Source organism: Prunus avium, chromosome 2 (genome assembly GCF_965620075.1).
Source record: "Prunus avium chromosome 2, drPruAviu1.hap1.1, whole genome shotgun sequence".
Lineage (NCBI taxonomy): Eukaryota > Viridiplantae > Streptophyta > Magnoliopsida > Rosales > Rosaceae > Prunus > Prunus avium.
In genome coordinates this window covers 21,640,152-21,667,004 of record NC_142285.1, presented here as the reverse complement: position 1 = coordinate 21,667,004, position 26,853 = coordinate 21,640,152, and the positions used below count along the sequence as shown (strand labels likewise).

Sequence of the window (26,853 nt, the reverse complement as noted above, 5' to 3'; positions counted from 1 at the left end):
TAGAATTTAAAATTTAGAAATAAACTCATAAATTATCTATATATTAAATTACAAAACCACCCGAAGAATAAGCAGAGGAAGAAGAAGATGAAGAAGAAGCGAAAGAAGAAGAGGAACGGATGGGACTAGGAGTGGTGAATGAGAAGAGCTTGGGAATAAAGAGAACATAGGGAAAAGTGGGCAGGAAGGACAGAGTGTAAGAATGATTTGTTTGAGATTTCACGCTCTGGGAGAAACGTTCCTCTCACTTGACGAAGTTGTTTTCAAAACGGGTAATTGCAACCCGATTGTAGCATAACGAGTTCAGCCCTTGGATTGATTTGATGGCTATAAAGTGAACCCCTTATAACTTACCACTTATAACTTTCCACTCATTATAGTCTGACCACTAGGCTAGTGGCCTTGCTAGGCACTACGGGATCGTGGGCCTATGTGGCCCAAGCCCTTTAGATTCTTAGATTCTTGACGTAGAGAGTTGGTAAGTAGTCTGCTTTTTAATTTTTCAACTAGTTTGATTAACTGACTAGAAAATTGAACTAGCAGCAAATGCACATATTAAAATCTCTTTTTTTTTTTCAAACATGAATTAAGTTAAAATGTTACAATCTCATAGCATAAATCTCATACATAATTTATGATCAATTTAGTTCTTCGATTAAACGACAGAAGAGGTAGGGGAAATTGTAAGGTCATTACAACGATTCCAAACTTGTATACTCTTTGCCAAGGCTCTAGATTTGTCGACATTGGATGTGGATGCAAAAGCATAGTGGAAGAATAGATCATGACATGTTTTGCCTAATACGAAACAAGGGCATGGCAACAACCATCAGTTACAGTCTCACCTTCAAAAATATTTTTGCCAACTTCCCGAGTGCACTGAATGGAGATATTATTTTCACATTATTCCAAGGTATTTGAATTTGATGCCTTTGTGGATGGAATTCGGAAACCTGTGAAAATATTTCCATATGGACTTGTGAAAAGCAAAATGACCAACAATGGATACATATTTAGTGCAGCCATAGTGCCTTGTATAGTCCCTAATTAGATTTAACTTTCTCAAGGAAATGGAAAGAACTCTTAGATGAAGTTGTGGTTGAAGTGTTTCTTTGTTTATAAGATTTCTCGTAACAGGCCAAGTTATTTGGAATATGAAAACGTCCTAGCACCTTATAAATATATTAACAATTTAATTACTATCGATATTAAAAACAAGAGTTTCTTCAACTTGGTTAAGTTACATTACATTGTCAATCCATAATTGCTTGCAATATTAATAAAGTCCAATGTATTATACGTGGCCTATGGTGATCAAGTTGGTGGTGGCCATGTTGTGATTATCTATTGCGACACATGGTGGTTAATGTTGACAAAAAATAACAACGGAATAGATAATTGGTTGACACAGGGAGTTTTTAATTCTTTAATATCATTAACTAACCATGAAAATTGAACTAGTAGCGAAGGCACATATTGAAATCACTTCTTTTATTTATTTTTGTGTAAACATGAATTAAATGAAAATGTTACAATCTCATAGCATTTATCTCATACATATTGTATGATCAGTTTAATTCTCCAGTTAAAAGGCATACGAGGTAGGGGAAATTGTAATTTCATTACATTGATTCCAAACTTGTGTACTCTTTGCCAAAGCCCTGGATTTGTTGACATTTGATTTGTGCGCAAGAGAATAATGAAAGAATAGATCATGACACGTTTTGCCTAAAGAGACAAGAGCATAACAACAACCATCAGTTACAGTCCCACCTTCAAAAATACTTTTGCCAACTTCCCGAGCGCAATGAATGGAGATATTGTTTTCACATTCTTCCAAGGTCTTCGAATTTGATGCCTTTGATATTGGAATTCCAAAACCTGTGAAAATCATTCCATATGGACTCGCCAAAAGCAAAATGACCAACAATGGATACATATTTAGTGTGGCCATAGTGGGTATAGTCCCTAGTTAGTTTTTACTTTATGGAAAGAACTCTTGGATGGAGTTGTGGTTGAAGTGTTTCTTTATTTATAAGATTTCTCGCAAGGTACCGAGTTATTTGGAATATGAAAACGCCCTAGCACCTCAAAAATACATTAACAATTTAATTCCTATCGATATTAAAAACAACAGTTTCTTCAACTTGTTTAAGTTACAATAGATTGGCAATGGATTATACACATGGTAAATAAGTTTGTTGTTATTAGCAATGTTTTTGTATAACAACATGATTATTTAATTAAGTAGTGAAACGCATATATTGAAATTACTTCGCATGATGAATTTTGATATATATATTATCCGATTTGAAATAGTAGTTCAAAAGTCAAGTTGTTACAAAAAATTAAAATAACAAAACAAAACAAAAATAGGCTACTATAACATGACATGAAATTGGTCGAGGAAATTTTTTTATCCGATTTGATCAACACTAGGAGTGTTTGACCTATAACCCTATTGAAGTAGGAGTTAAAATGAATTCAAGTAAAAAACTAGAAAATATTTAGTATAAGTACTACATAGTACTTATGCTACTAGACAACAAAATTGAAGGTGTAGAAACAAATATTTACACGCCAATGGCAAGATGCCATGTTGACTAAAAGATGTCCATACAAGCTAGATTGTCCATGTCAACCGTAGAGAAAGTGATGTACATCCTCTCCCTCATTAATTGGGCCATCTGGATCAGGTGAGAACACTTATGTGAGAACATTATATAAGAATCAATCGCAGCCGTTGAAATGCATCTGAATGGTTGAAGAGAAAAAGCAAGCTTACGGTGCATACGGGTAGGCTACAGTTCCCCCATAGCAGAGGTGTCAAGTCGCACCTGGTTCGAAAAAATGGTGCCTTTCTTGTCAATGGAGTTATGAATGAACCCTAGTCATAACACCCAAATACCTACCAGACATCAAGTTCTGTATTCCTCATCTCTTCTCACAGAAACTCCCTGGTGTACTGTTTCTGTTTGACTTGCTCTTCTGTTGTCGCAGAACCTCCGTCATCTAGTAATTCTCAACTGAACGTCTGAATCGGTACGTTCCTGTTGAATTCCCTCTCTCTCTTTGATATTAAAGTTTGCATGTTATATTGCATTCACTTAATTTAAATTGCTTTAGGATTTTAGGGAGGATTTGAGGGCTTTGATTTTCTAGGTAAGAGTAGTCTGTCTCTGTACGGATGTGTTGGAAAAATATAAATTGGCAAAAGTAATTTGTGTTGTGTTTTGTACTTCGTATTTTTGTTTGCATTCTGGTTGTTTGTTGTGGTTTCGTAAAATTCGAGGAATCTTCATCTGTTCCTCATTGTAATCCTGCTTTGGCCATGTAGTGGTGTGAGTGTAGGGCATAATTTTAGGGATTTAATGGGGTGTGGAAAACAAATAATAATAAGTACCAGTAGAAGTAGAACGCATAAGAGAAAATTGAATCTTAACTCTGAATATGAGATGATTTGGGATGCATAAGGATCAATGCATCTTGTAGTAGGTATCAATTCTATATCTGAATTTGTTGAAATTAGTATTTGTAGGTGAAATTATGTATCTTAATGTGTTGAAAATAGAGTATCAGTTTTGTAACATGATATGTTGAAAATTCTGTTAGTAGGTATCAATTATGTAATGTGTTGAAAATAGTGTTTGTAGGTTTGAAAATGTGTAGATAATATTGTGAGTAGGCATCACTTCTGTATGTTAATGTGGTCATAATATTGTGAGTACGTATCAGTTCTGTTTCTTAAGCAAAAGGTGTCTTTTGCAGGGTCTATTTTACGCGGGTGAATAATCTGTGTGTTGCGCAAACAGTCCTGTGTAATTTTGGAGCGCATTTCAGTGAGTAGGTTATGAAAAGATTTAGAGAGAGCTGTTTTGGGCACCTGTTGGGACTCCATAAAATTGTATTTAGTGGTCAAATTGTGCATGGTCTGGCACTCCGGCAAGTCGGAGGACTTGGTGTGAAGGACATGATGGGTCTTAGTTATGCAATAGGATCCAACGTTGCTCAATTCAGTGTAAAGGATTTTTGTTTGATAAGTGGTCTGAAATGTGGAAGAGAGCCTGACATAACGTCTGCCGGGGAAGATCATAAGCGATTTATGAAAGCGCATTTTACCAACATGAGTCACATTACTTGCCAGGACGTAGAAAATGCATTCCTAAAGTCCGAAAAAGGAAGCGAGGACTCGTTCAAATTGGGACTACTGTATTTTGTGGAGTGTGTGATAATGTGTAAACCTCAAAATGTAAAGATAAATGAGGACTAATTACATTTGGTTCATAAAATGGATGAATTCAACAAATATCCGTGGGGATCTATATCATTTGAGTGTCTGCACGATTCTCTGTTGTTTGTTCCCGGGAAGAAAGAGAGAGATGAAGACAATTTTCCCAATTAAAGGATTTGCATGATCTAAAGAATTGTATCAAGCATTATCATATTATTTACAAACAACAAAACAATCGAACCTCAATGGATTTAAAATAAAATAAAAACTAGATGGAAAGTATAAAAACACTATGCAAAAAAGGCCTTTAGCAACATATAAAATCCGTTGCCTATTCCCCCAAAATAGTGTGGTATTCAAGCTTGTAATAGGCAATGGATATTATCCGTGACCTTTTTATACTTACAACATCGGATATTTAGTAAACTCCAATGCATAAAGGCTTTCCGTGTGCCAAAAAACGTTGACTTCCGACACCTAAACCTAAAACAACATAAGTTATTTCAAAAAGGAGGAGGCTAAAGAGGTTTTATAGCATCGATAATATATCCTATACTGATGCGTATTATCAATTAAAACATCGCAGAAACAAATAGTGCTGTTGCAAATTATGTTATACATCATCACTTTTCCTATTTTGCATACATGAAAAGCCTCCAATAGCGTTGGTTGTTATGTAAATGTTGATGCTACTTCTAATTTTAGGCATCAGTGATCATAAATATCTGATTGTTGTTTTAATCTTTTAACTTCAGTTATTTTTGCAAAACTGAAGTTGTTATAAATAATAGGCATCACTTATGTAAGAAAAGTGTAGCCATTTTGCATGTTCCATGTCACACTTTACTTGGTTATTGTCTTAGAATATCAAAAAGACATCATTTCCAAATCATCTTGCGTTGCCATTGCTCATAAAAATACATATATATAAACAGTAATTTAAATATATCCATACTTGTCTGCATATATATAAGCAAAATACTTGAAAGATCCATACTTATCACACCCAAATCACAATTTTTCCAACCTCACACCACAAATTATCCATACTTTACTTGTCTATATATATATATGCAAAATACTAGCTAGAAAGGCATGAAAAATGGAGGAATGTTTAGTTCAATCAAAAAGCCATTATAGGACTTGAGTCGCAGGTTCTTCTCGCACCTCATCCAATTCCATTTGGGTGTACGTGTCCCGTCTAGCTCTATACTGAAAAAAAAAAAAAAAAAAAAAAAAAACATGTAAAATGTAGACACAAACAACAGAAATATGAACATAAGCTTTAAAAGTGCAAGGTACTAAATTTGCATAAGATATGTTAATCTCTCAAGATACATGATTATAGACCTTAACGAATTCCCATGGGCAGCAACCAGCACGTTCTTTCCATATTGTAGTTTTGGTTCAATCTACGATGCAATCCTATACTGTGGGACGGATCAGCCCCCATAACCCTGGTTAGGCCCATAGGTCAATTAATCATTGGAGCCAACAATTACAGTCACCATGAGAACATAGACTTAGGACATGACTGGCGATATTTAATCCGGAAAGATCTACTAACCTGTTGCTGCTGTTACTTGGGATTTAATGAAACGCCCTTAATTTCTAAACCACTCTGCAATAAATGAGACTCCCAAATATAATGCTTTCTTCCCTAGCTCTTTTGCTGACTGTCAGGCATATATGTAGCCAATTGTAAGACACAACATATGTATGTGTAATGGCTCATCATTCAAATGGCAATGAAAGTATGAACGCGATGCTTAATCTCAATATGAATTCAGAAAAATGAAATCAATGAACTTCATCATCAAGATTATCAGGATGAGCTTCTGACATATAGCTGCAATTAGGGATAATCTTTTCTTTAAGTTCACTGATACCCTCAAAAATAAAGAAATTAAATTTACTTGATTGAGAAGCATCACAAGTCTGCAACTGAAGAAAATGCACTACTACTGAGTTGAGATATGAGAGTAAGGAAATACCCCAAGTCGAAATGCAGTCCCTCTGTTCCGGCAATCTTCAGCCAGTATTTTGGTAGCTTGTAAGGCCTCTTCCATGCTGGCTCCAGAGGCAATCACAGCACAGACAATGGCACCTGCAGAGGAACCAGCTAATGGTGTGGTTTCCTGCACAAATCACACACATTCTACTTCTGAATACAGACCTAGAACCAAAGATAATGACTGTTCACCTTCATAAGGGAATAACAGACAACTTAAAGGCAAGCAAAATACAAACAGAATATTTGCAAAATAAAAACAATCATAAAAGAAGCAAACTTTTACAATTCATTACCACAATTAGTGCATATGCAACCAAAGCAACCACTCCAAACCCAATAAAACTTACCTCAATCCAAGAATATTACAAAAGAATCAAAGTTACCTTTTAAATTTAGCAAGCACAAACAAGGGGGTCCTTTATATGTAGTAAATCAAATATGCTTCTTCGACCCCTCATTGAACAAGTAACAAATGTATCCTTCTCGCATCAATGAACATTGGCAACCATATATGTGTCATGTAAATATCTATATCTTCCTACCAAATTCTCAATAAAACTCAGACACCCTAATTCCAATTAGATACCAAATTCCAATTAGATCTCAATAAATCCCAATATATGGATGAGCTCCTCATACATATATGTCTTGATGTTAGAAATACATTGTAGTTGACATAATTGATAATTTGATGACCAGTAAATAGTTTTACCTGAAAATTCTGTGCTGCAAGAGGATCATTTGGGTTTTTATCCGGATGAACCTGCATTGCCTGCAAGCAACACAAAAGTTTTAATTAAATAAAATTTGCATATTTGTTAATGCAGTAAGTGTTCATATGCAAAATGATTCATAAAAGAGAATATGGATGGATCTACTATGATTAGTGTAGAACCAATTGAGGAACAAGCAACTGAAATAAGCATAAAAATTCTAATCATCCCTAATCAAATTTAGAGCTAACAATTCTCTATCAGCTTCTGTGAACAATCAAACTAGAAAGATGAAGAGGCAAGTGAAGATTACCTTCATGGAATAAGCTTTCTTGATATCGGCCTCGGTAGCCGTTGGGCTCACTCCAAGAACATCGTAATACTCTGTCTCCTTCACCATTTTTTTTCTCCTTCTTCCGATCGGTCAAATTTTTGTTTCGCAGTTCGTGGGGCAACGAGGGAGGGAGGGAGGAACCAAAATAATAAAAATAAAATACAAAAAATAAACAGGAAAAAGAAGATAAGAGAAAATATTCACAATAATAATAAAAAGATTCCCCTACGGACCACTTGGGCTCGAGACGCGTTGTTTCTAATTCTCCCTCTCTTTGTACCAAAAAATAAAAATAAAAATAAAAATGAATTAAGAGATCACAAAAATCAGAAACTTTAGATCCTCTTAAAAAGAGAGACTAATCAGAAAATCTTAGGACAAGGATTACAAATGGGAGAAGAAATGACAAAATGAAGAGATCACCATTACTACTATAAATGCAACAATGCCCTGTTAATCGGCCATTTTCTTTTGTGCTTCTCTTTGTCTAGACTAATAAATCCATATGGAACAGCAGATATGGCAACAAGACAAAAAACAAAAAACAAATAAGTGCTTAATTGAGTCAGGGGAGGGAGGGACCACATTATAACTTACTAAGCATATCATAGTAATATAATAATTCAAACAAAGGTTTCAAAGGATGCAAAGAAAACACTTTTCTGCTAGAATAGATATAAGAAACTTTTCTGCTAGAAGTAAACTTGCAAAGGATGCAAAGAAAAAACAAAAAAAAGCAGCCATGAATGCCTTTCAAAGTTGACCAGTTATTTCCTCTCATTCAGTGCACCGAAGAGTATGTGAAAATGCGCATGTGATATTGAACAATCTAGGCAACATAGCAGTTGATTTTGAGCTTGGGACCAGCAGGGCAGTTTAGAAGTCTTGTGTAGAAAGTGTACAAGTTGGATTGCAGCTTCAAAATACATGTACTCTCATCTCAAGCATTCTACAAGTCACATGATTTATGCTTACATGAGTTTAGTCTGTTTCATTTCAAAATCAATATATCATTAAACCAGCAAAAGCCACCCATCAACTTCAACTCTATGCAGTCTCAAAAGATTATAGTAATTAAAATCTTAATTCTCTGATGCATAGTAAGCTAGAATTTTTTAGTTCTTCCCTATCTGCAACAACAAAGTCCCATAAGTAAAGTAAGTAACCAATGAACTCTCTTGCAGCTGCAGTATTAAAAGTCTAAAAGGTGTTAAAAGATGTGGTTGCAAACTTTTTAGGACTAAATTATAAGTGTAAAGTTTATGTGACAGCTAGTCAGAATTAATTATTGATGGATTTGGCTAAATATTGACAGATTTACAAAACCACCCATTAATTAAAAGAAAAAGTAGAAGATTCGAAATTTTCTCTCTATGCCAATTTTGTTTGTGTGTGGAACTTGGAAGATATAGAGACAAGAATGAAATAAACAATAGAGTTAAAACTGAAAAAGGAGGGTACAAACAGGCATAAAAAAATATTCCTGGCAGTGACAGGATGAGAAATGAAGCCAATAATTTTAGAGAACAATATATGTGAGAGTGAGTGAAGTTACGAGGATTGTCGTCCACAGCACTAACTTTAATTGTAATTGGGAGCTCAAGTGGAGGGAGGGAGGGAGGGAGGGACAATTCTCTTTAGCTTTTCTTGCAGAAACGGATCCAAGTTTATGTTGACAGACAAATACTTAGATACTTAGCCCAATATTTCAAATCATAAAATTGGATATCATGAGCTTAAAAATTCAGGAAATATTCCAAGATGGTTTTGTGGCAGTGACAATACATGGCATCTGAATTTTGAATCGAACCATTATAAGAAAATGAAGTTGTAATTTTTTATTTATTTTTATTTTAAAACAGGTGGGGATGGGGAAGAAATAAAAGGATTGATTTGAGCATGCCTGCAGCACCAGTAACCAATACAGTCACAGGCTCCTTCTCCATGCTCAAGAAGCTCCACATGTATTTTATAAGCTTCCAAAAGAAGGCAATAGTGAACAGAACAACCAAGATTTTCTGAAAAACAACAATATTCTCCATTTTCTCAAAAACAGACAGATGCAACAAACAATTCCTGTTAAAATCAAGACAATCCAATCCTATGTTTTTATATAGGTGTAAGAGTACCATGATTGAAACAAAGAATCTACAGGGCACTTCCAGAACAAGGCAATCAGATGCCAAAACAAAGTCCACAAGATACTTAGAAATACAGAACATATCAAATTATTCCAAAGAACATAACCAAACCCTCTGTTTGGTCTCCTCCTAAACCAAGGAACACAAAAAATTAATAAAAATAACAATCTCAAATCCATGCTTGTTGAAGAATTCATCTCAACATAACAACAATTTTATTGATCTCATAACAACAACAAAAAAACTTGAAATTCTTCTCTTCATCCACATTTTCATTCAAGCCAACCAAACAGAGAAAATAATACTGAAAAGGAAGTAAATTTTGAAAGAATGACCATACCAGCAGCACCAGTGACAAGAACTCGAACTGGGTCTTTTGCCATTGCTGCAGAGTGTGGTTTTGGATAGAGAAAATCATCACAAAGGTGAAAACCAGTCAATAATTTCCACAAATTACAGAAGAAAATAAATAATTAATCAGAGCAAATTAATAAGAAAAGTAGAAATACCATCTGTAACATCTCCAAAAGGAGAAAACAGTCTCTTGGGTTGTTCATTATTAGTGAACGATGATAATCCTAAGCAATAAACCCAAGAATCAAAACAAGCGTTTTAAACAAAAAAAAAACCCTAAAAATAGATTTGAGAGAAAGAAAGGGAAAGAGAGAATACTGCTGACGAAGAGCTGTGAGCTCAATCTTTTGGCCATCTCTGTGTCAACCCAAATCCCAGATATCTGCTTTTTCTTTGAGCATGAAATGTGAAGAAGCAGATTTAACATTTATAAGAACATATAGGAAGAAAAACGAGATCCAAACTCAGATTGGCTTGATGGAGGAGAAAGAAGAAAGAGAGAGAGTTTGAGAGGGACTGAGAGGAAGAGGGGACTGAAAAAATTGAGAGGGATATGGAAGTTAGGGCGAGAGTTTGAGAGGGAGAGCGTGAAATTTGTTGGACTAGCGTTGACTACCCCTTAGGCATCTGAGGCTTTTAAAAAAAAAAATAGGCAAATCGCTTTAGGCATCTGTGATTATGAGAGATGATGCTAAAAGGGAATCAAGGGCATCGTCATAAAAAACCAAATATTCGAACTAATGTCTTTGTAATTGTTTAGCATCGTTATTTACAAAATCGATGCCTAATGTACTAATAGCATCGATTTTCAGTTTTACCGATGCCTATGTAGTGTTGCTAAAAGTGAAATTTGGCGTAGTGAAAGTAAAATTATTTTATATAGTAGCATTGCTGTCAATGTATCTAATTGTTTCAAGTAGACGATCCAATTTCAAGGGTTTGGTTAAATGGTGGTCCATGCCAGCCTCAATCATCCTTCTTGTTTCCTCGCCTTGTTCATGAGAAGTTAATGCAATGATCGGAATGTGAACGTCGTAAGATTTCTCCTCTTTCCTTATCCCTCTTGCTGCTTCAAATCCATCCATTATTGGCATCTGTTTGGACACCAAAACGACGTCGGAACTGTTAGAATATAATATGGGAGAGAATTGATTACTTATATAGTTTGATATTAATAAGAGTATTTACCTGGCAGTCCATTAATATATAATCATATCCATGTTTCGTATGGGTGACTAGATCATTGCGAACTTGGTCTAGGGCTTCTCCTCCATTTCCACAAAGCTTCACAGTTGCACCCCAATGTGTAAGAGTTTTCATAGCAATCTGAGCTAGGGCTTTTTGGTCCTCAGCAACCAGAAACTTCTTCCCAACCAAAGGCCTGCTTGGCTTATCAGGTCCTTCTGTTTCTCTTTGTGGAAGTGGGCGGCCATGATCAACTGCTAGGTCTCTTGCTTTGCAGCTAACATTGTGAGACTTATGATTTTGCGTTGGTGAAGACAAGGTTTCAAATTCACGGTCGGTGTGAAACTGGTATCTTGATGAACTAGGGGCTCTGGAGACTTTTCCAACATCAAATGTGCCCCCTAATCTCTTTGGCAGTGAACCTCCATACTCTGGAAGAAGTCTTACCACTTCATATAGACGGGTGCCGTGAAGCGCCTTGTGTTTGACAACGTCGTCTGGATCAAGGCTGTCATAGTTAATGTTTCTTTGTACCAATGGATTTGCCAACCAAACAACCTTGCACCAAGCATTTTGAAGGCTTTTTTGGAATTCAGCTACAATGTTACATAACTCCTCAAATGGTCCAGCTGTAGTATCAATCACTAGCAATGTAAAGCATGACGATGTGCCACGAAGATTTGTGCTATTCTTCTTAAAGAGAGAGATTATGTTTTCTGTTCCATCCATTGCACCCATCAAAGGGTGCACCTCCTTCAATCTAAAGCTAGAGTTGCATGATGTGGATTTGTTCAAGCAATCTTGCAAACCCAAATCAGATATTACTGAAGAACTATGGTGATGAGAATAGTACCTTTTCCCCTTGTGTTTTATCTTCTTGAGAGTAGGACGAAGTTGTTCCCATTGTTCTACCATCCATGCTTTTATCCCAATACTCTCCATGAACTTGTACACCATTCTTCGACGCTCTTCATTTTTTATCAGCAGTACAACGTTAGATCCCTCTACCTTAGGGCTCGGGGCACGAGTGGTCAGCCCGGGAGTACCGGGAGTAGGAGCACTGTGAATGGCAGCTATTCCCAATTCAAGGTCTTCTTCTTTTCTTCTATCCTTGTAGACATTCTCACATACATTACTTAGAAGAACATTAAACCTGAAGCAAGTCCCTCTTTCCCCAATATCTTTGTCCACAATTGTTATTTCGCCATGCATCAAACGTACCTAGTGCAAACAAAAATATCAAATTTAACGCATGCCTTAAATTCAAGAAATTCTTAAACAAGTTTATATTTTATTACTTACCAGAGATTGAACAATACCAAGTCCCAAGCCAGTACCTCCTTCTCCAAGAGCTGTTTCTTTGACTTGTACATAGTTTTCAAACACTGCTTTTTGCTTCTCCTTGGGGATTCCCTTCCCAGTATCATCCACCTCAAAAATAAATTCCAGACAATTTGGATCTTGCTGGACCCCATTCATTACTTCCATGTCAACATCTCGTGATTTCTTCTTGTTTGATAGAAAGCATAGCAAATTTTTCCACACGGCACCGCTCCGGACAGAATTTGCAGTTACAGAATTCTTGAAATCGGGTCTTTCGACCCAAGCACGAACTGTCACATGCCCCTCTGAAGTAAATTTAATAGCATTGCTTAATAAGTTGCACAATATCTGCTTAAGCCTTCCCCCATCGCCTGTAACTCGTGCAAACTTCATAACAGAGCCATCATAAGGATCCAACACCACATCTATGCCTTTTTTTAAACCCACAGGATGATACAAATCAACTACATCTTCAAGTAGCTGGGCCACATCAAATTCCTCTTCCACAAGTTGCATCTTACCAGCTTCAATTTTGCTTGTATCAAGAATAGAGTTCAATATACCTATATAACAAGTACTCAAACTGATATATCAAAATGTATAGCAGGATACTCAGTAAAAAAAATGTGTAGAAGGATTAATTTATTAACAATTGAGAAAAGGCAGAGAATGTAGAAAGATTCAAAATACCAGAAAATGCCGTTGGTTAATTCAAACATTAAGAATTGAAATTATTAATTAAATGAGGATAATATGGTAAATTCACAATTTTTTCATATTAAAAAATTAAAATTAAAAAACAAAATCAGATAATAGGTCCTACTTTTATGGAACATAACTATCCTATGTTATATTTTCTTTATTCTTAAAATAAAATAAAAAATAAAAAATAAAACCAATTGGCACATGTGCCAAGGGGCTAATATTAAAATATTGTTAATTCATTTAAAATTGATAAAATAAATATACTTGTGTTAAAATTCAATAAAAATCCTTTTAATAATAAAATAAGACTATTTAAAAGGAAAAAACAGCCCTAGGACCGACAACAAACCCAGCACCAATTCCCCCACCGCCCCCAGTCCCACCACAACCCAACCCTTTTCCACCGCCAACTGCCATCCCCAACCTGTGGCCACCATTCCCCCTCCACCCATCTCACTACTCTGATTTCTCCTCCCCCATGTTCCAAATAAACATTGAGAAAACTCCCACCCCACCTGCCACCTTCGATGCCCAGCTATACACAACCTCAAGCCCCGCCACCCAGCTCCACCAATCCGATCTAGCCCCAGCCACAACCATCCCAACAGAGTATCCAGAAACCAAAATCCCACACCCAGTCACCACTTGAAATTCACAAGCACCTAAACCAAAATCTCAAACATGAGAGAAATAAATAAACAGCAAACACAAAACAAAATTATGGGAAGAGGAATAAATGTGGTTTTGGAGGTTGGGGTGGTGGCTGACCTATCAACTATCAATTAAATATCGACAATGTAAAGTACATTAGTACCCAATACCAGTTAATCACTATCTTTAGCAATATAACTTACCTAAAAGGTCCTTCGTACAAGCTTCCATTTGTCTCAAATTCGTCTCTAGTTCTGAACCTCGGGCTACTTCATCGTAAGATATCTCGATCAAACCGGTAATGCCGGCGAGAGCAGCCCGAACATCATGGCTTGCAGAAGCAAACGCAAGACTTTTCCTCATACTCTTCCTCTCAGCTTGTTGAGTCGCCTCCATTTGTTTTATGAGTGTGGCACAAAGAAGCATCTCCCGTTTCCCAGCACTAAGCATTATGAAAATGTAACTCACACTGAAGCCTCCCATAATAGCAATCATCACTATTAGGAGTGTGAATGCTACTTTGCTGTTCTTGTGAACAAATCTGACTAGCCCACTCTCTGTGTAAGCAAATGCAAGAACCTGAAACGTCTCGAAAATTCTTGTAACATAAATTAATTATTATGTAGATTACATGAATAATTAATTAACAAAATAATTAACCGTAAATTTTAGAGATTAAACTTACATTATGCTCGATATGTTTGATGATACCGATCAATAAACCAGACAGTACCAGCATGCCAATTACCTACAGTAAAGTTTAGTTTGAATATTTGTAATGAAGTATTAATTAAGTGATAATAATGAGAAATTTAGAAGGATGAGAAGAAAAATTACCAAAAAGACGAGGAAAACATGCCGCAACACAGCCCAATGTTGCAGCTTCATTGGGTCTGCTATTTGTTAGTTAACCAAAGAATTATATCCTGCAAATTTTCATGAAAAAGTAAGCTAAAAAGAAGTAGATTCAACAACAACAAAAATATATTTATTTAGCCTGAAAAACTAAATTCAGAAAATAAGCACTAAAGCAATGACAACACCTTGGGAAAACACTTATAGGACAGAAACGGCAGTTCCACACTGATGGAGAACCAGAGTTGCACCAAGGGAAAATGGATTTAGGTCAGAAGCCAACACCAATCCAAATCTACAGAATAGACAGACTACCACGTAATTCAGTAGGCAGAGGTTAACCTATGGATTTATTTTTCTTTGGGTCCAAATTCAACAAACAGAGGTTATCCAGCACTTGCCAACAGCACCGTAATTAACCCGGCTGTTGCCTGGGTAGGCTACTTAGGAACGGCGCAACAGGTTAAAGATCTCTGAATAACATAAGTTTACCCATCACTGGTCTTGACACCAAAATAACTGGCTAGCCCTTTCTCAAATACTCCAAAAATGAAATTATGCAAAAAGATGACCGTGTTCTCAAAATGCATATTTCTGGACAAGCAACTGGAAGTATGATTTGCGGATGTGGAGAAAAGTATCATGTGTTGACTGGATACCGTGTTCCGACATCCCAAAATTTACACTAAGGAACCAAAACCTAGGTATAGTTTGAGTGCCTAAACCAACCAAACTCAGGACAGATCTTGATTAGTTTTCACATCAATATATACTACCCAACAGCCTAATCCCCATCTAGTTACATTTGTATAGGGGACAAGAATGTACTCAACCCACACATACGCTCCTAAAAGGCCCTTGATCGCATTACTTACAGTCATAAGAAAATAGCTTACACATTTGGAATCAGCTGCATGCAATCAAGAAGTCCAACTAAATTTTACATTATTGCCTTTTGAAATCAAACAAATAATTGTAATCCAACTGTGAGTGATTCCCATAGCACATTTAGATGAATCCCAACTCCTATTGGATATGAGATGGAATAACCTTTTCAAAATATGGAAGTTAGAAATACTTGTCTACTTTCAGTAGCAAGAGACCCTTTTTCTGTGTAATGGGCGTTAAAAATATTTGAAATTCATTCTTAAATAAATATAGAACATGCTGGAATTAATTATAAGATCAATACCCTATCATACAAATGTTCATTACCCAGTTTAGATTCAATGGTTAAATATTTGACTGCTTCAACTTATACTCTAATATCTTACGCTCACATGCAATTCAAATTATGCAAACAAGTAGTTAAGATTGCTTTGTAAAACAGATTTGTCAAACCAGGTCCGCATTTAAGTCCATAACTCTATACGCCAATTATGCATCTCACATATTTACCAAACCGAAGTCATTAAAAACACACAAAAGGACTCATCATAGACACAAAATTTGACCGGATTTCATTACTTTAGTTCAATAAAATGATAAAAACATTCTAATCATCTCTTCAAAGATTTTTTACAAAAAAATACAAACACAATTCATTGAAAACTGTCAACAAATAGTTACTCTTTAAAGGTTAATTGATGAAGAAATCCATAGCAAGGACTACCAAACAGGCTCCAAAAAAAATTGCAAGCTTCCTATTACTGAACAAAATCGTCCAAATCCCAATTACATCTTCAGCATAACTCAGTAAATACTTAGAACCATTAATCTATTCTAAATATGAACTTGATGAAAGGTCACACAAATTTTTTTTATGATAAAAGAACTTGTGTTACATAAATGATACCTTTTCTTAAAAATTCACCAATAACTTCCTTACAAATTTAATTCCGAGCTCAAACCAAACAAACCTAGCAGATCAATAATAAAACCATTCCAAGACCACATGAATTACCTTGAGGTCTTATCGACTCACAAGCAAACACTCGTTACCCCAAAAATCATTACTTCTTAATTGAGTTAACCAAAACTCATACTTAACTCAAACAACCTTAACCACTCAGAACTTAAAGTTCACCACATGTCAAAAAAAAATCAAACTTATAAAACGTGCCTGACATCCACGTCGAAGAGGTATCCCTTCAAAACAAAACACATTACTCTTAACAATACTAAGGATGCACACAAGGTGCAGTCTACAGGAAATTAAACCTATGGCTCTGATACCAAGTTGACAGGACCCGACCCAAATTCCACTTTGGAATCTGAGCCGAACCCTGTGTGTATCCGACGCTTGGAGGGTGCCGGGCACAAATGACCAAATCACCCTTCTAATTAAAATTAAAATTTATTACAAGTTTGACTTCTGCCGAAAATTCGGCAGAGTCTCCCCTCTAATTTGATCATTTCCCAAAATTTTTACACATGTACGAAAAGCAATTTATAACCACAATCGTTCAGCATGCACAATAATAGAATCCAAGCAACTAAATCTCAAATCTATATGACCTCAGGCCTCTTTAAATCAAATAAATCATTCTGCAAACGAAAACAGATCCCCACTTTTGGAACAACATGAATATGTCTACAGATTTCATTATAAATTATCTGAATGGCTTTACCATCACTTGGTCTCGCGGCTGCACCTAGTAACCCTAGGTTGCCTACATATCCTTAACAAGGGATCAAGCCACACGTAGTTCTTTCTCTTTTATATTGCCCTTGCACTTCATGTCAATTGTTATTCTTTCTTGTGATTACAAATCAATCCAAGTTCTCATAACGGCTCATACTCAGAACATAAATAAGCCACTCACTGAACTTCCTCTAATTCATAACACAATTTATATAATACTAGTTTAAACTGTAAATAAAATAAAATAAAATAAAAATAAAACAAAAGTAAAAATAAAAATAAAACAGAGAAACTCAAAAGACACTTTTAACCTTTCCTTAATATTTCATCATTTCCAAGTATCCTATCTGTTACATCCTCGCAGGCCTCAGAATAAAAGTTAATCTGAGCTGCATTCCTCATAGGCCTCGGGGACACAAAGTCAGCCGAGTCGCAATCCTCGCAGGCCTAGGAGACACAAAGTCAACCGAGCCGCAATCCTCGCAGGCCTCTGAAACATAAGGTTGACCGAGCCGCAATCCTCGCACCACACGGTTCAGGCGTCCCCAATACTCGTGGGGCATTATCAAAAATAACAAAACTGTTTCAAAGGCAACTGGGGGGTACTCCCGTGATGGGTTTGAAAACCATATTCAAATAAAATATAAGCCTCATTAACTGAAATACCCATTACCAAACCTAAGTAAACCATTTCGATTTTATTAACAATCAAAACACTACTCAAATACTTAAGAACAAACAATCTCTGAAAATCCCACAAGACAAGATAATAAAATCCAAAACACCGTGTCTTACACAAAGTTAGGGTAAATTACTCAAATGGTCCCTAAACTTATACGTGATTTACATTTTGGGCCCTGAATAAAAATTTTAGTCCAAATGGTCCACGAACTCCATATTAATCGCTCCGTTGATCCAACCGTTACGTTCTGTCAATGTTGCTGTCAAATTTAAGGGTAAAACCGTCCAAACCGTGTAGAATAACCAGCCCTTTAAGCGACAAAGGCACCATTTTGGGATCCACCTTCTTCATGGGTTCCCCAAATTGAAACCTAAAGTACACAAAATCAACGACGGCTGCCATGTCTGAAAGTTCAACAGATTCAACTCGATCCACTCGGTATTGCTTTTGTGGGATGAAGATTAAACGGCGCACGTCATGGACAGATCTGAACCCGGGAAGAAGGTTTGAGGCATGCGACCAAAATCGGGTAAGATAGAGTAAGGGTTTTGTTAAGTTTAAGTGAAGAATTGAATGGTGTGCTGGGGCTCTGATCGTGTGTAACAAATGATGTGCAGAATAGCCAAACAAGACATCATTTCTTTGAATGGCTGGATAATGAAACATGTCCAAGAGGAAAGGAAGTGCTTCCTGGATTGCTTAGAAGACTTAGAGGTATGGAGGAAGAAATTAGAGCAAGGGATGAGCAAGTGAGATTAGTGGAAGAAGAGAAGAAAAAATTGGAAGAGAAAGTGGGTGTTCTTATTGAAGGCAGAAAGGAATTGGAATGGAGTAGACAGAGACAATTGAAACTGGGGTTTGCTTTGATCCTTTCATGGTGTTTGTTTGTAATTGTGGTGATGAGTAGGAAGATTTAACTATGAATGTTAAGTCTGTAATGGTCTTTTAGGTTTGTAATGAGATTATAGTTATGAATGTAATGTGGTGTTTGTTAGCTGTGAATGTAATGTGGTTTTTGTTAGCTATAAAAGTAATGTGGTGTATTTTAGGCATGACCCAAAACCAATTCCATAACCAAAAACCACACCAATTCCATAAACGAAAACCAATTCCATAACCAAATCCAATTCCATAACCAAAACCCAATTTCATAACCAAAAACCAATTCCATAACCAAATTGCACAGCGTAAACCAATTCCATTTCCAAAATGCATAGTTTAACTCTAATACACAAGATGTGATTCCATTTCTACTGTACATCCCAAATTATAGAACCTAAACCAAAATGCAGAGTTTAACTCTAATCCACAAGCTGTGATTCCACAAAATTACATCCCAAATTACAGAACCTAAACCAAAAGGCCAAGATGTAACTCTAATCCAAAAGATGTGAATCCACAAAATAACATCCCAAAAGCTGTGATCCTATTGTTTGTACTGTAAGCCAAAATGCAGGGCCTTTACATAACCAAAATGCAGGGTAACAAAATCCACATCCCAAATTACACAAAATATATATGATTCCCCCTGCCTTGTGAATGATTATGGTTGTGATAGAACTTGTGTAGGCCTTTTGAATGTTCCTCCTCTCATAGCAGCCCTTTTGAATGTGCCCCTTCTAATAGCTGGAATTTTGAATATGGAACCAGGTTTGGCAGTGACACAAGTTGAAGATGGATTTGAGCTTTCTTGTGTAGGTGCAGTTGACTGTGACAATGGTATATTTGCCCTTCCTCTTGCCAAACCTCTTGCCAACCCTCTTCCCATATCTCTTACCATACTTCTTGTCCAACCTCTTGCCACCTAAACAAAGAGGACCAATATAAGTTTGCAACTAATGAACACATTTGTGAGACAACATATTTGAAGAAAAATACCCCAAAAAACGTACACTTTGTTGTGAAGAAGTAGCAACTTCTGTTGCAACAGCTGGACCTTCATTGGCTTTTTCTCTTCCTCGTCCTCTGCCCCTCCCTCTAACTGTTCCTCTCCCACTTACTGATGCAGCTGCTATTAATGTGCTTGGCTCAGTTTGAAACTCTTTTTGGGCAGAAGATGCATTTGCCTGCAAGAGCACAAGGAATTATTAGTTCGAAAACATGTAACAACTCTAAAATTGCAGAATAAATAATTACCTGTTGATTTTCAGAGTTCTGTCTGTCACAAGTTGCCCTATTATGGCCACTTTCACCACATCTCCTACATCTGATCTTAATAAAAAGTCTTCTAAGCTTGGCTCGTGGTTGAACATAATTTGGAGGCATTGGATGTGGTGGGGGTGGTGGTGGTACCAGAATTTCTGTAGGTTCCTTGGTCCTACTTTTTTTTGGCCTTCCTGGCTGTACCCTAACACTTGGGGGATGTATTGGAGGATGCCCATATTTAGCCCACTGATCCATTGAAGGGATGGGATGAATCATTGGTTCATATGACTTCATATAAGATGCAGGCTTGTAACATTGATCCGCATAATCAATGGGGCTTTCATCCCTTTGAAAAATTGCAGAAATTGCATGCCCACAGGTATCCCACATAAATCCCACCTCCTACAAGAACATGTCCTTGCCCTAAAATCCACAACAAATTCTCCACCATACATGTGGGTCACTTGATATGTTTGCAAGCCAGCCAGTCGAGGAATGCATGTGGAGGCTTCTAACTTGTTCTTCTCAATTATCTTGAAGATTCTTGGCCCAATTGGATGTTTCCATTTCGGACATGCAACCCTTCTATTTGCCATCCTAAGCATCACAAGGACTCTTATCCTCTCCAAGCAAGTCAAAATGGACTGATCTCTTGCATCTACAATTGCTGAATTGAAACTTTCACAAAGATTGTTCAACAACAGATCACACTTAAACCATGTCTGAAAGTGAGATCTGCTCCAATTCTTTGCAGGTCTCTTACTGAGCCATTTCCACGCTTCCTCATCCTCTTGTTTCATATTATCCATTTCTGCTTCCCACCAAGGCATAGTTGTGGCTCTTGCTGCAGCCCACAATATGTGTTTTAAAGCAAGACCAGAGTGTAATGATCTAAAGTTATTATATAAGTGTCTAACACACATCCTGTGCTCTGCAGTTGGAAGTAGAGTCTCAATTGCAGGTATGAGTCCCTTTTGCTTGTCACTAATGAACACATATGACAAACCATTTGTAATCTTTAGATCTTCAATCAACAGCCTAAGAAACCAGATCCATGATTGTTTGCTCTCGATCTCAACAACTGCATAAGCAATTGGGAAGCTGCCATTGTTGCCATCCACCCCAACTGCTGTCAAAATCTGGCCAGGATAAGGACCTTTTACGTGGCACCCATCAACACCAATAACTGGTCTGCATCCATCTAAAAACCCTTGCTTACAACCAGCCAAGCAAACATACATCCTTAGAAAGATAGCTTTGCCCCCCACTTGTTCAGTTTTAATTACAACTGTACTTCCCTTGTTTGCCTTCTTCAATTCCTCTGCATAATCCCTTAACCTACCATATTGTTCTATGTAACTCCCTTCAATCATTACTTTGGCCCTCTTTTTGGCCCTGTATATTTGATGTTTTGTGACATTCATACAATAATCCTCCAAAACATCCTCTTGTAATGATTTCACATCCAAGTGTGTGTCTCTATTCAGCTTCTTAGAATACCTGTTGCAAAGCCACTTGGATGAGGCATACTTCAACTTGTCGACCCTCCCACAAGTGTGTTCTAGGCTCATAGTTTTGATTACAAATGTAGATTCACTCTTATCAATCTTTGAAGCATATAAATAAAATGGACATTTCAGTCCTCCCAAACATACAGCCTGGAGCCTCCTTCCATCATTTTTTTTGAATTTTATCAACTTACCATGTATAATTGCATACTCCTGCACAGCTTCTTTCAATACCATTTTGTTTGCAAATCGCATTCCCATCCTAAACTCTGGATTCCTTAAATCCACCTCTCTCCTATACTCCTTCCACTTTGGCAATTTTTTTTTCTTTCTTTTGCCCTTTTCCTCACCATTACCCTCATCCTGATCCTCTTCATCAGTTCCTGTGTCCAAATCTGATGTGTTAGCATCATCTGATGATACCTCTCCTGCAGCTTCATAAGTAGGCCAAACATTCTCATGTCCACTGGGGTCAATAGTAGGCTCAACATTAGGCCTAACGTTCTCACCTGCATTGGGCTCACCACTTGTCCCCCCAACTACCACATTCTCAGCTACAAGCACCTCATCCTCTTGTTCACTGAATTCATAATCACTATCCACAAATTTTGCATCATCTTCCTCATTTTCCCCTTCATTTCCAACCTCTCCATTCTCAGTTGCTGCAGCCTCATTTTCCCCTTCGTTTCCAATTTGTACATCTGCATTTGTATCCTCTTGTGAACTAAATGCAGGCCATGTCACACCCTTACCATCATTTTCTACATCTGCATCATAGTTATATTCTGCACCATCCAAACTAGGCCACGCAGCAGATGCTTGACTCCCAAGCCCATTACCATTTGAATTGTCCAAATCTGTATAATACAACACAAGAACCCTATTACATGGCATGCATCCAACCATTTCAACTACTTTAGCATCAGAGGCAATATGCTCCAATACATTACCATCCTTTTGTCTATACCAAATCTCCATACTTTGCTCAATTTTCGAAACATCTATTGTATACCCCAACTCTTTCCCTATCTTCCTTAAATCCAGCAATGACAGAAAGTCATCAACAACATTATCTAAATAACACACCTTACCACCCTTATAAACCCCATTTTCAAATATACCCCCATGGTGTAGTTCAAGAGTGACTCTGTCAGAGATAGCTGCAAAAAGTACACAAGAAATTTCAGACGTAGCTGCACACACATCTCCTTTATCTAATGCTACAGGTTTAGGGTTTTCATTTATTTACAGTTTCACTCAATGCACAACACTGACTTTGGTACAATAGTGACTTTGGTGTGAACCAAACAACAAAGGGACCACACCAAACATAAAAACCTATACTTTGCAGTCAATGGTGTGAATCAGACAACAAAGGGACCACACCAAACATAAAAACCTTTACTTTGCAGTCAATGCCAACATAAAGGAAACAAAATGCCAGAGAATCTTTTAAACATAAAGAAATTGACCTTGGACCACACACTTGCAAACAAAAAGCATCGATTTGCAAAACACGATGAATATAAAATGCAGACAGAGAATCCCTTACCGTATTTGGGATTCTCTCCACCCCAACGGAACTCGAACTCCATCAGTGATGAGCATCCACAATCCCAGAAATCCAGAAATTCCCGATAATCCCCAAGTAGGAACCCTAACCCAAAATCTCTGCTTTTGGCTTCACACGTCCTTTTTCACGAACTGAAGACAATGGTTTTGGAGAATCGGAGACGACAATCAAAGCCTTTTGGGGTTTAAAAATACGAATATACCCTTTCAGGTTTAAAAAGACGCATATGCCCATCCTAGACCCCACCACTGGCGTTGACTTGACCAAAAATTCACAGAAAACATAACGGTTGGATCAACGGAGCGATTAATATGGAGTTCGTGGACCATTTGGACTAAAAATTTTATTCAGGCCCCAAAATGTAAATTGCGTATAAGTTTAGGGACCATTTGAGTAATTTACCCCACAAAGTTATATAATGCTTTACAAATAATATTAATGGCACTAATGATAATAATAATAACAATAATAAATAAACAGAAAGTCTCGTATCACATGGCAACGGCCGAAATCGAACCGATAACCCGCTTTCATAACCTCAAACTAATTACCATTTACAAACCACCGCAACCACCATTCTCTTTTTCATCTCCACCTAAAGAAACCCTATTTTAAACAATATCAAAACTAGCATCATAAAACCACTCTACCTCATTCTCCATATCAGATTGCTCTTTAACCTCAAACCAAACCTTTAGAGGTCACGCTAAGACTATACTAAAACGTGGGAGTTCTGGATGAGTAGGGTAAAAAGGAAAACTAAAGGAATAACAATTCAAATTTGTTTATATGAGCAGCATTGCCCTTCATATAATAATAGAAGTGGCCTATATACTCATGTCAAGCATATTTGATAGGTAATAAACAAACCGAACATGTGTTCTTTGACCAAAAAGAAAAATAAAGAAATCACTTATATCTAATGAATATTGGTTAGATATAACTAATTTTGGAATCACATATTAAAGAAACTAATAAAAATAATAATTGTTACTCAGATGTTTAAATATAATTTTTATATACCCTATATAATATATATTACAACTCGATTCTAAACTAAACTACTAAGAGGGGGATTAAGCTCGGGTTTAAGAGGCCGGGGCCGCCGGGCACACTATCTTTGACAAATGGCCAAACCATGTATGCTTAATATATTTCTTTTTAAACATACACACATTGTTCTCTACAATTGCAAAGTGTATGAAGAAAGTGATTAGTTTACATAAAAAATAAGCCCTTAGAGCAATTCCATCAATTGCCCTTAGCCATAGCAGGAGGGGGCAAGGGCAGCCACTATTCATGTGAATAGTGTCTGCCTTTGCAAAAAGCAATGTTGGTTTCCAGTAGTTGCCCTAGTTTAGGGCAACACTATTCATTTTTTTGTTTTTTTCACATATTTGTTTACCTAAACAATTAAGCACTTAAGAAAACATTTCCAACAGCAACTTCCACAGAAGAAATTAAGCACATACAAAAAAATATATAAAAGTTCCCAAATTTCACGATAGATGAGAAAAGGGAAACCAGTAATTCACCAAGAAATATGGTTTCCAAGTACAAAGCAATGCCTTCTCTAATGCCCATGAGATTGTTGCTGGTGCCAAAATATAACCAAACAGAAAAGGACAGTAAAGACTAAACACAATAAAAATCACACAAATGGCTGATTAAAGTGACACCCATTTATTACACAAATATAATGGCTTGGGTTCCTTCTAGAAGAGAATAACCTACCGATATGCTAAAAACCTTCCAGTTCAAAACAAAAGGTTGAAGGAAATATGGAGCCATCTTTTGAACTGGTCAAACATGCAGTACTAGTGAAAACCAAAACAAGCTTGGCAAGACAGTCGGACACAGTACTAAACTCGAACTAAAGTACTAGACAAAAAAAAAAAAAAAAACCTGCACAGCATCCAAGTTGCCGCCTAAGGAGAAGTAAAGTCACTAAATAAAATTCTCCATGGGACACAAGACGATAATAAGGCTACAATAGCATAAACTTCACTGGGAGTCCAACCATAAAGCTCCAGTAGTTACATTTCGACACTTTTGTGAAAATGCCGACTAAACTCTAAGTGATAAATCGAGTTCCAAAACTCAAAAATGGGTCCTAATCAACCCAACCATAAGCTAGAACACGTTGAAAATATGAGAAAGCATACCTAGATCGCAAGATTTGGTTGCCGGAACGAGTTCCGTGAAATTTACGTAAAAATCCGGCCAAAACAAGCTTTCCCGACGAATTCCAGAGGATCCGGCGGCGGCAAAGGGGTGTGGTGGCATGGTGGAAGCTGTCCGGTCACGTTGGTCCGGTCCCATGGCCAACCATGGCCTGTGGCGGCGACAGTGGCCCCTGGTGCCGTCGGCTGGGAAGAAAAAATCAAAGGGGGAGGGGATGTCGCGACAAGAGAGAGAGAGAGATGTAAAAATTTGATTTTTGCTAAATTACGATTTTGCCTATCCACGTATTTTGATCGTATCTTCCTCAATACAACTCGGATTCGAACCCACTACGTGTCTACGGACTCGTTTCAACACAATCTACACGATGACATGTTGCCTCCAGTCACCCATTCATAGCCACTACACCTTGTAGCTCCCTAAAAAAAATAACAAAGTTACATTTTTCAGTTTCGGATTACAATGTCAGACCCAATTCTTCTACTCTGTAGCAGTTTTCGTTGGCTGAGGCAATGGCTGATCTGAGTTAGTGTTATTGGCTTAGGAAAGATAATACTTACATATGTTGTGAAACACTTCCAATACGGTCTGCCCATATTCCTTTCACGTTTACATAAAAACAGTAAAAACCAAAAACATAGTTTCTTAATAAAACACATATCATAGCATGTATATAGACCTTAAATCCACGAGGTCATCAACTGGAGTTCGCGCTGGAAGCAGAACAGCTCCCTCTTCCATTTGCAGGGTTCACAGCAGTTCCAAGCATCTATGTTGCGATAGTATTCGCCCCTGCTGTGCCATAATCGAAAATACTCCCGATTACCCTCACAGTTAATGCAGTCTTGAAAAAAACGTTTGTCTGCTGTAAACTTTGCAAGTGTTGGAGGAGTCACAATGCCACACATTGTATACCTCAGCAATTGATACATTATTGAATCCCTGCAAGCTTGCCTGTTCATTTTCTTGGTTTTGCTGAGATGGCACAAAAACTCCACCGCATCCTCCTTGCCCTCGCTAGGGTTCACCAGCCCTAGCAAGCCAACAACGTAGGAAGCTTCCATATGCCCTGCCATAGCTGCCACCCGTAGGTTCTTCAACGCCTCATCATCTTTCAATAGGAAGAAGTCATGAATAGCTTCTCTGTAAATGATTTCTGGATTGTTATGTTCTTTGTACTTTTGCAAGAACTCAACAATTTTGCCTTCATAAAACTCATACCAGTCCTCATGCCACTGGTACTTATCTACTGACACGGTTCTCCAAACCTCAGGATCATTCAGCATTTTTTGAAATAACTTGCATGTTCCGGCCATGCTGTACAGATCTTCAGATGACTGCTTTGCAACCACGAGCAGCACCTTAAACCATGCCAATTGTGGAATATCCATCTCGGTTGTTAGAGAAGAGGGACTAAAAAGGGTCTCTGGAGGATTTAATATTCACGGTGTCGTTTGTGGACCAAGAAAAAAGTGCCGGATTATATGTACCCAACCGTCGTGACCCACTTTACAATGGACGAAGACAACTTTGGGTTTAGATCAGTTATTATTGTCTTCGTTTCCCAAGCGGTGTGAGTGAAACGACACTTCACAGTCATCGATGAAGGTGGAGGCGCAGAATTGGTGTTCACGCGCGAACGTATTTATAGCATTTATGAAACTACTTATC

At 37.2% G+C, this 26,853-nt stretch overlaps 3 protein-coding genes across 12 annotated transcripts; all 3 read right to left on the bottom strand.

Moving 5' to 3' along the window:
• Positions 1 to 5,155: 5,155 nt before the first annotated feature.
• On the bottom strand, positions 5,156 to 10,459 carry LOC110764621 (chaperone protein dnaJ 10-like). 10 transcript variants are annotated; one of them, XR_015833938.1, is made up of 8 exons: positions 10,106 to 10,459; positions 9,943 to 10,011; positions 7,272 to 9,818; positions 6,958 to 7,017; positions 6,226 to 6,434; positions 5,799 to 5,907; positions 5,582 to 5,688; positions 5,156 to 5,443 (listed from the first exon to the last, which is right to left on the bottom strand). XR_015833938.1 is itself a non-coding variant. In XM_021967628.2 (7 exons), exons 4-7 carry the CDS (start codon positions 7,356 to 7,358, stop codon positions 5,366 to 5,368), a joined length of 369 nt encoding a protein of 122 aa, XP_021823320.1. In that variant the 5' UTR covers positions 7,359 to 8,241; positions 9,774 to 9,818; positions 9,943 to 10,011; positions 10,106 to 10,439; the 3' UTR covers positions 5,156 to 5,365. The 10 variants fall into 10 exon arrangements, 3 of the variants coding, with proteins under 3 accessions (XP_021823320.1, XP_088105404.1, XP_021823319.1); XR_015833939.1 differs by having other exon boundaries at positions 6,226 to 6,407; positions 10,106 to 10,458; XR_015833940.1 differs by having other exon boundaries at positions 6,226 to 6,395; positions 10,106 to 10,458.
• A 203-nt stretch (positions 10,460 to 10,662) lies between these two features.
• LOC148296603 (histidine kinase CKI1-like) lies at positions 10,663 to 20,193 on the bottom strand. The gene is made up of 8 exons (XM_088248577.1): positions 19,909 to 20,193; positions 19,665 to 19,838; positions 19,334 to 19,576; positions 14,337 to 14,399; positions 13,855 to 14,230; positions 12,275 to 12,858; positions 10,976 to 12,193; positions 10,663 to 10,881 (listed from the first exon to the last, which is right to left on the bottom strand). The coding sequence occupies exons 1-8, from the start codon at positions 20,191 to 20,193 to the stop codon at positions 10,663 to 10,665; spliced, it is 3,162 nt and encodes a 1,053-aa protein (XP_088104703.1).
• LOC148296602 (uncharacterized) lies at positions 19,020 to 26,573 on the bottom strand. Its single transcript, XM_088248576.1, has 4 exons — positions 26,009 to 26,573; positions 19,909 to 22,585; positions 19,665 to 19,838; positions 19,020 to 19,576 (listed from the first exon to the last, which is right to left on the bottom strand). The coding sequence occupies exons 1-2, from the start codon at positions 26,571 to 26,573 to the stop codon at positions 20,208 to 20,210; spliced, it is 2,943 nt and encodes a 980-aa protein (XP_088104702.1). The 3' UTR covers positions 19,020 to 19,576; positions 19,665 to 19,838; positions 19,909 to 20,207.
• Positions 26,574 to 26,853: the final 280 nt, after the last annotated feature.

Coding starts and splice junctions, on each gene's coding strand:
- LOC110764621 (XM_021967627.2), bottom strand. CDS start 7,358: ATGGTGAAGGAGACAGAGTATTACGATGTTCTTGGAGTGAGCCCAACG. Junction 7,018..7,271: donor AGAAAGCTTATTCCATGAAG/GTAATCTTCACT, acceptor TGTTGCTTGCAG/GCAATGCAGGTTCATCCGGA. Junction 5,444..6,225: donor GGACTGCATTTCGACTTGGG/GTATTTCCTTAC, acceptor TTTTTTTTTCAG/TATAGAGCTAGACGGGACAC.
- LOC148296603 (XM_088248577.1), bottom strand. CDS start 20,193: ATGATTCATCCCATCCCTTCAATGGATCAGTGGGCTAAATATGGGCAT. Junction 12,859..13,854: donor TTGTACGAAGGACCTTTTAG/GTAAGTTATATT, acceptor CTTGTTATATAG/GTATATTGAACTCTATTCTT. Junction 10,882..10,975: donor ATATATTAATGGACTGCCAG/GTAAATACTCTT, acceptor GTGTCCAAACAG/ATGCCAATAATGGATGGATT.
- LOC148296602 (XM_088248576.1), bottom strand. CDS start 26,573: ATGGATATTCCACAATTGGCATGGTTTAAGGTGCTGCTCGTGGTTGCA. Junction 22,586..26,008: donor AGACTGCATTAACTGTGAGG/GTAATCGGGAGT, acceptor TACTTTTTGCAG/CTATCTCTGACAGAGTCACT.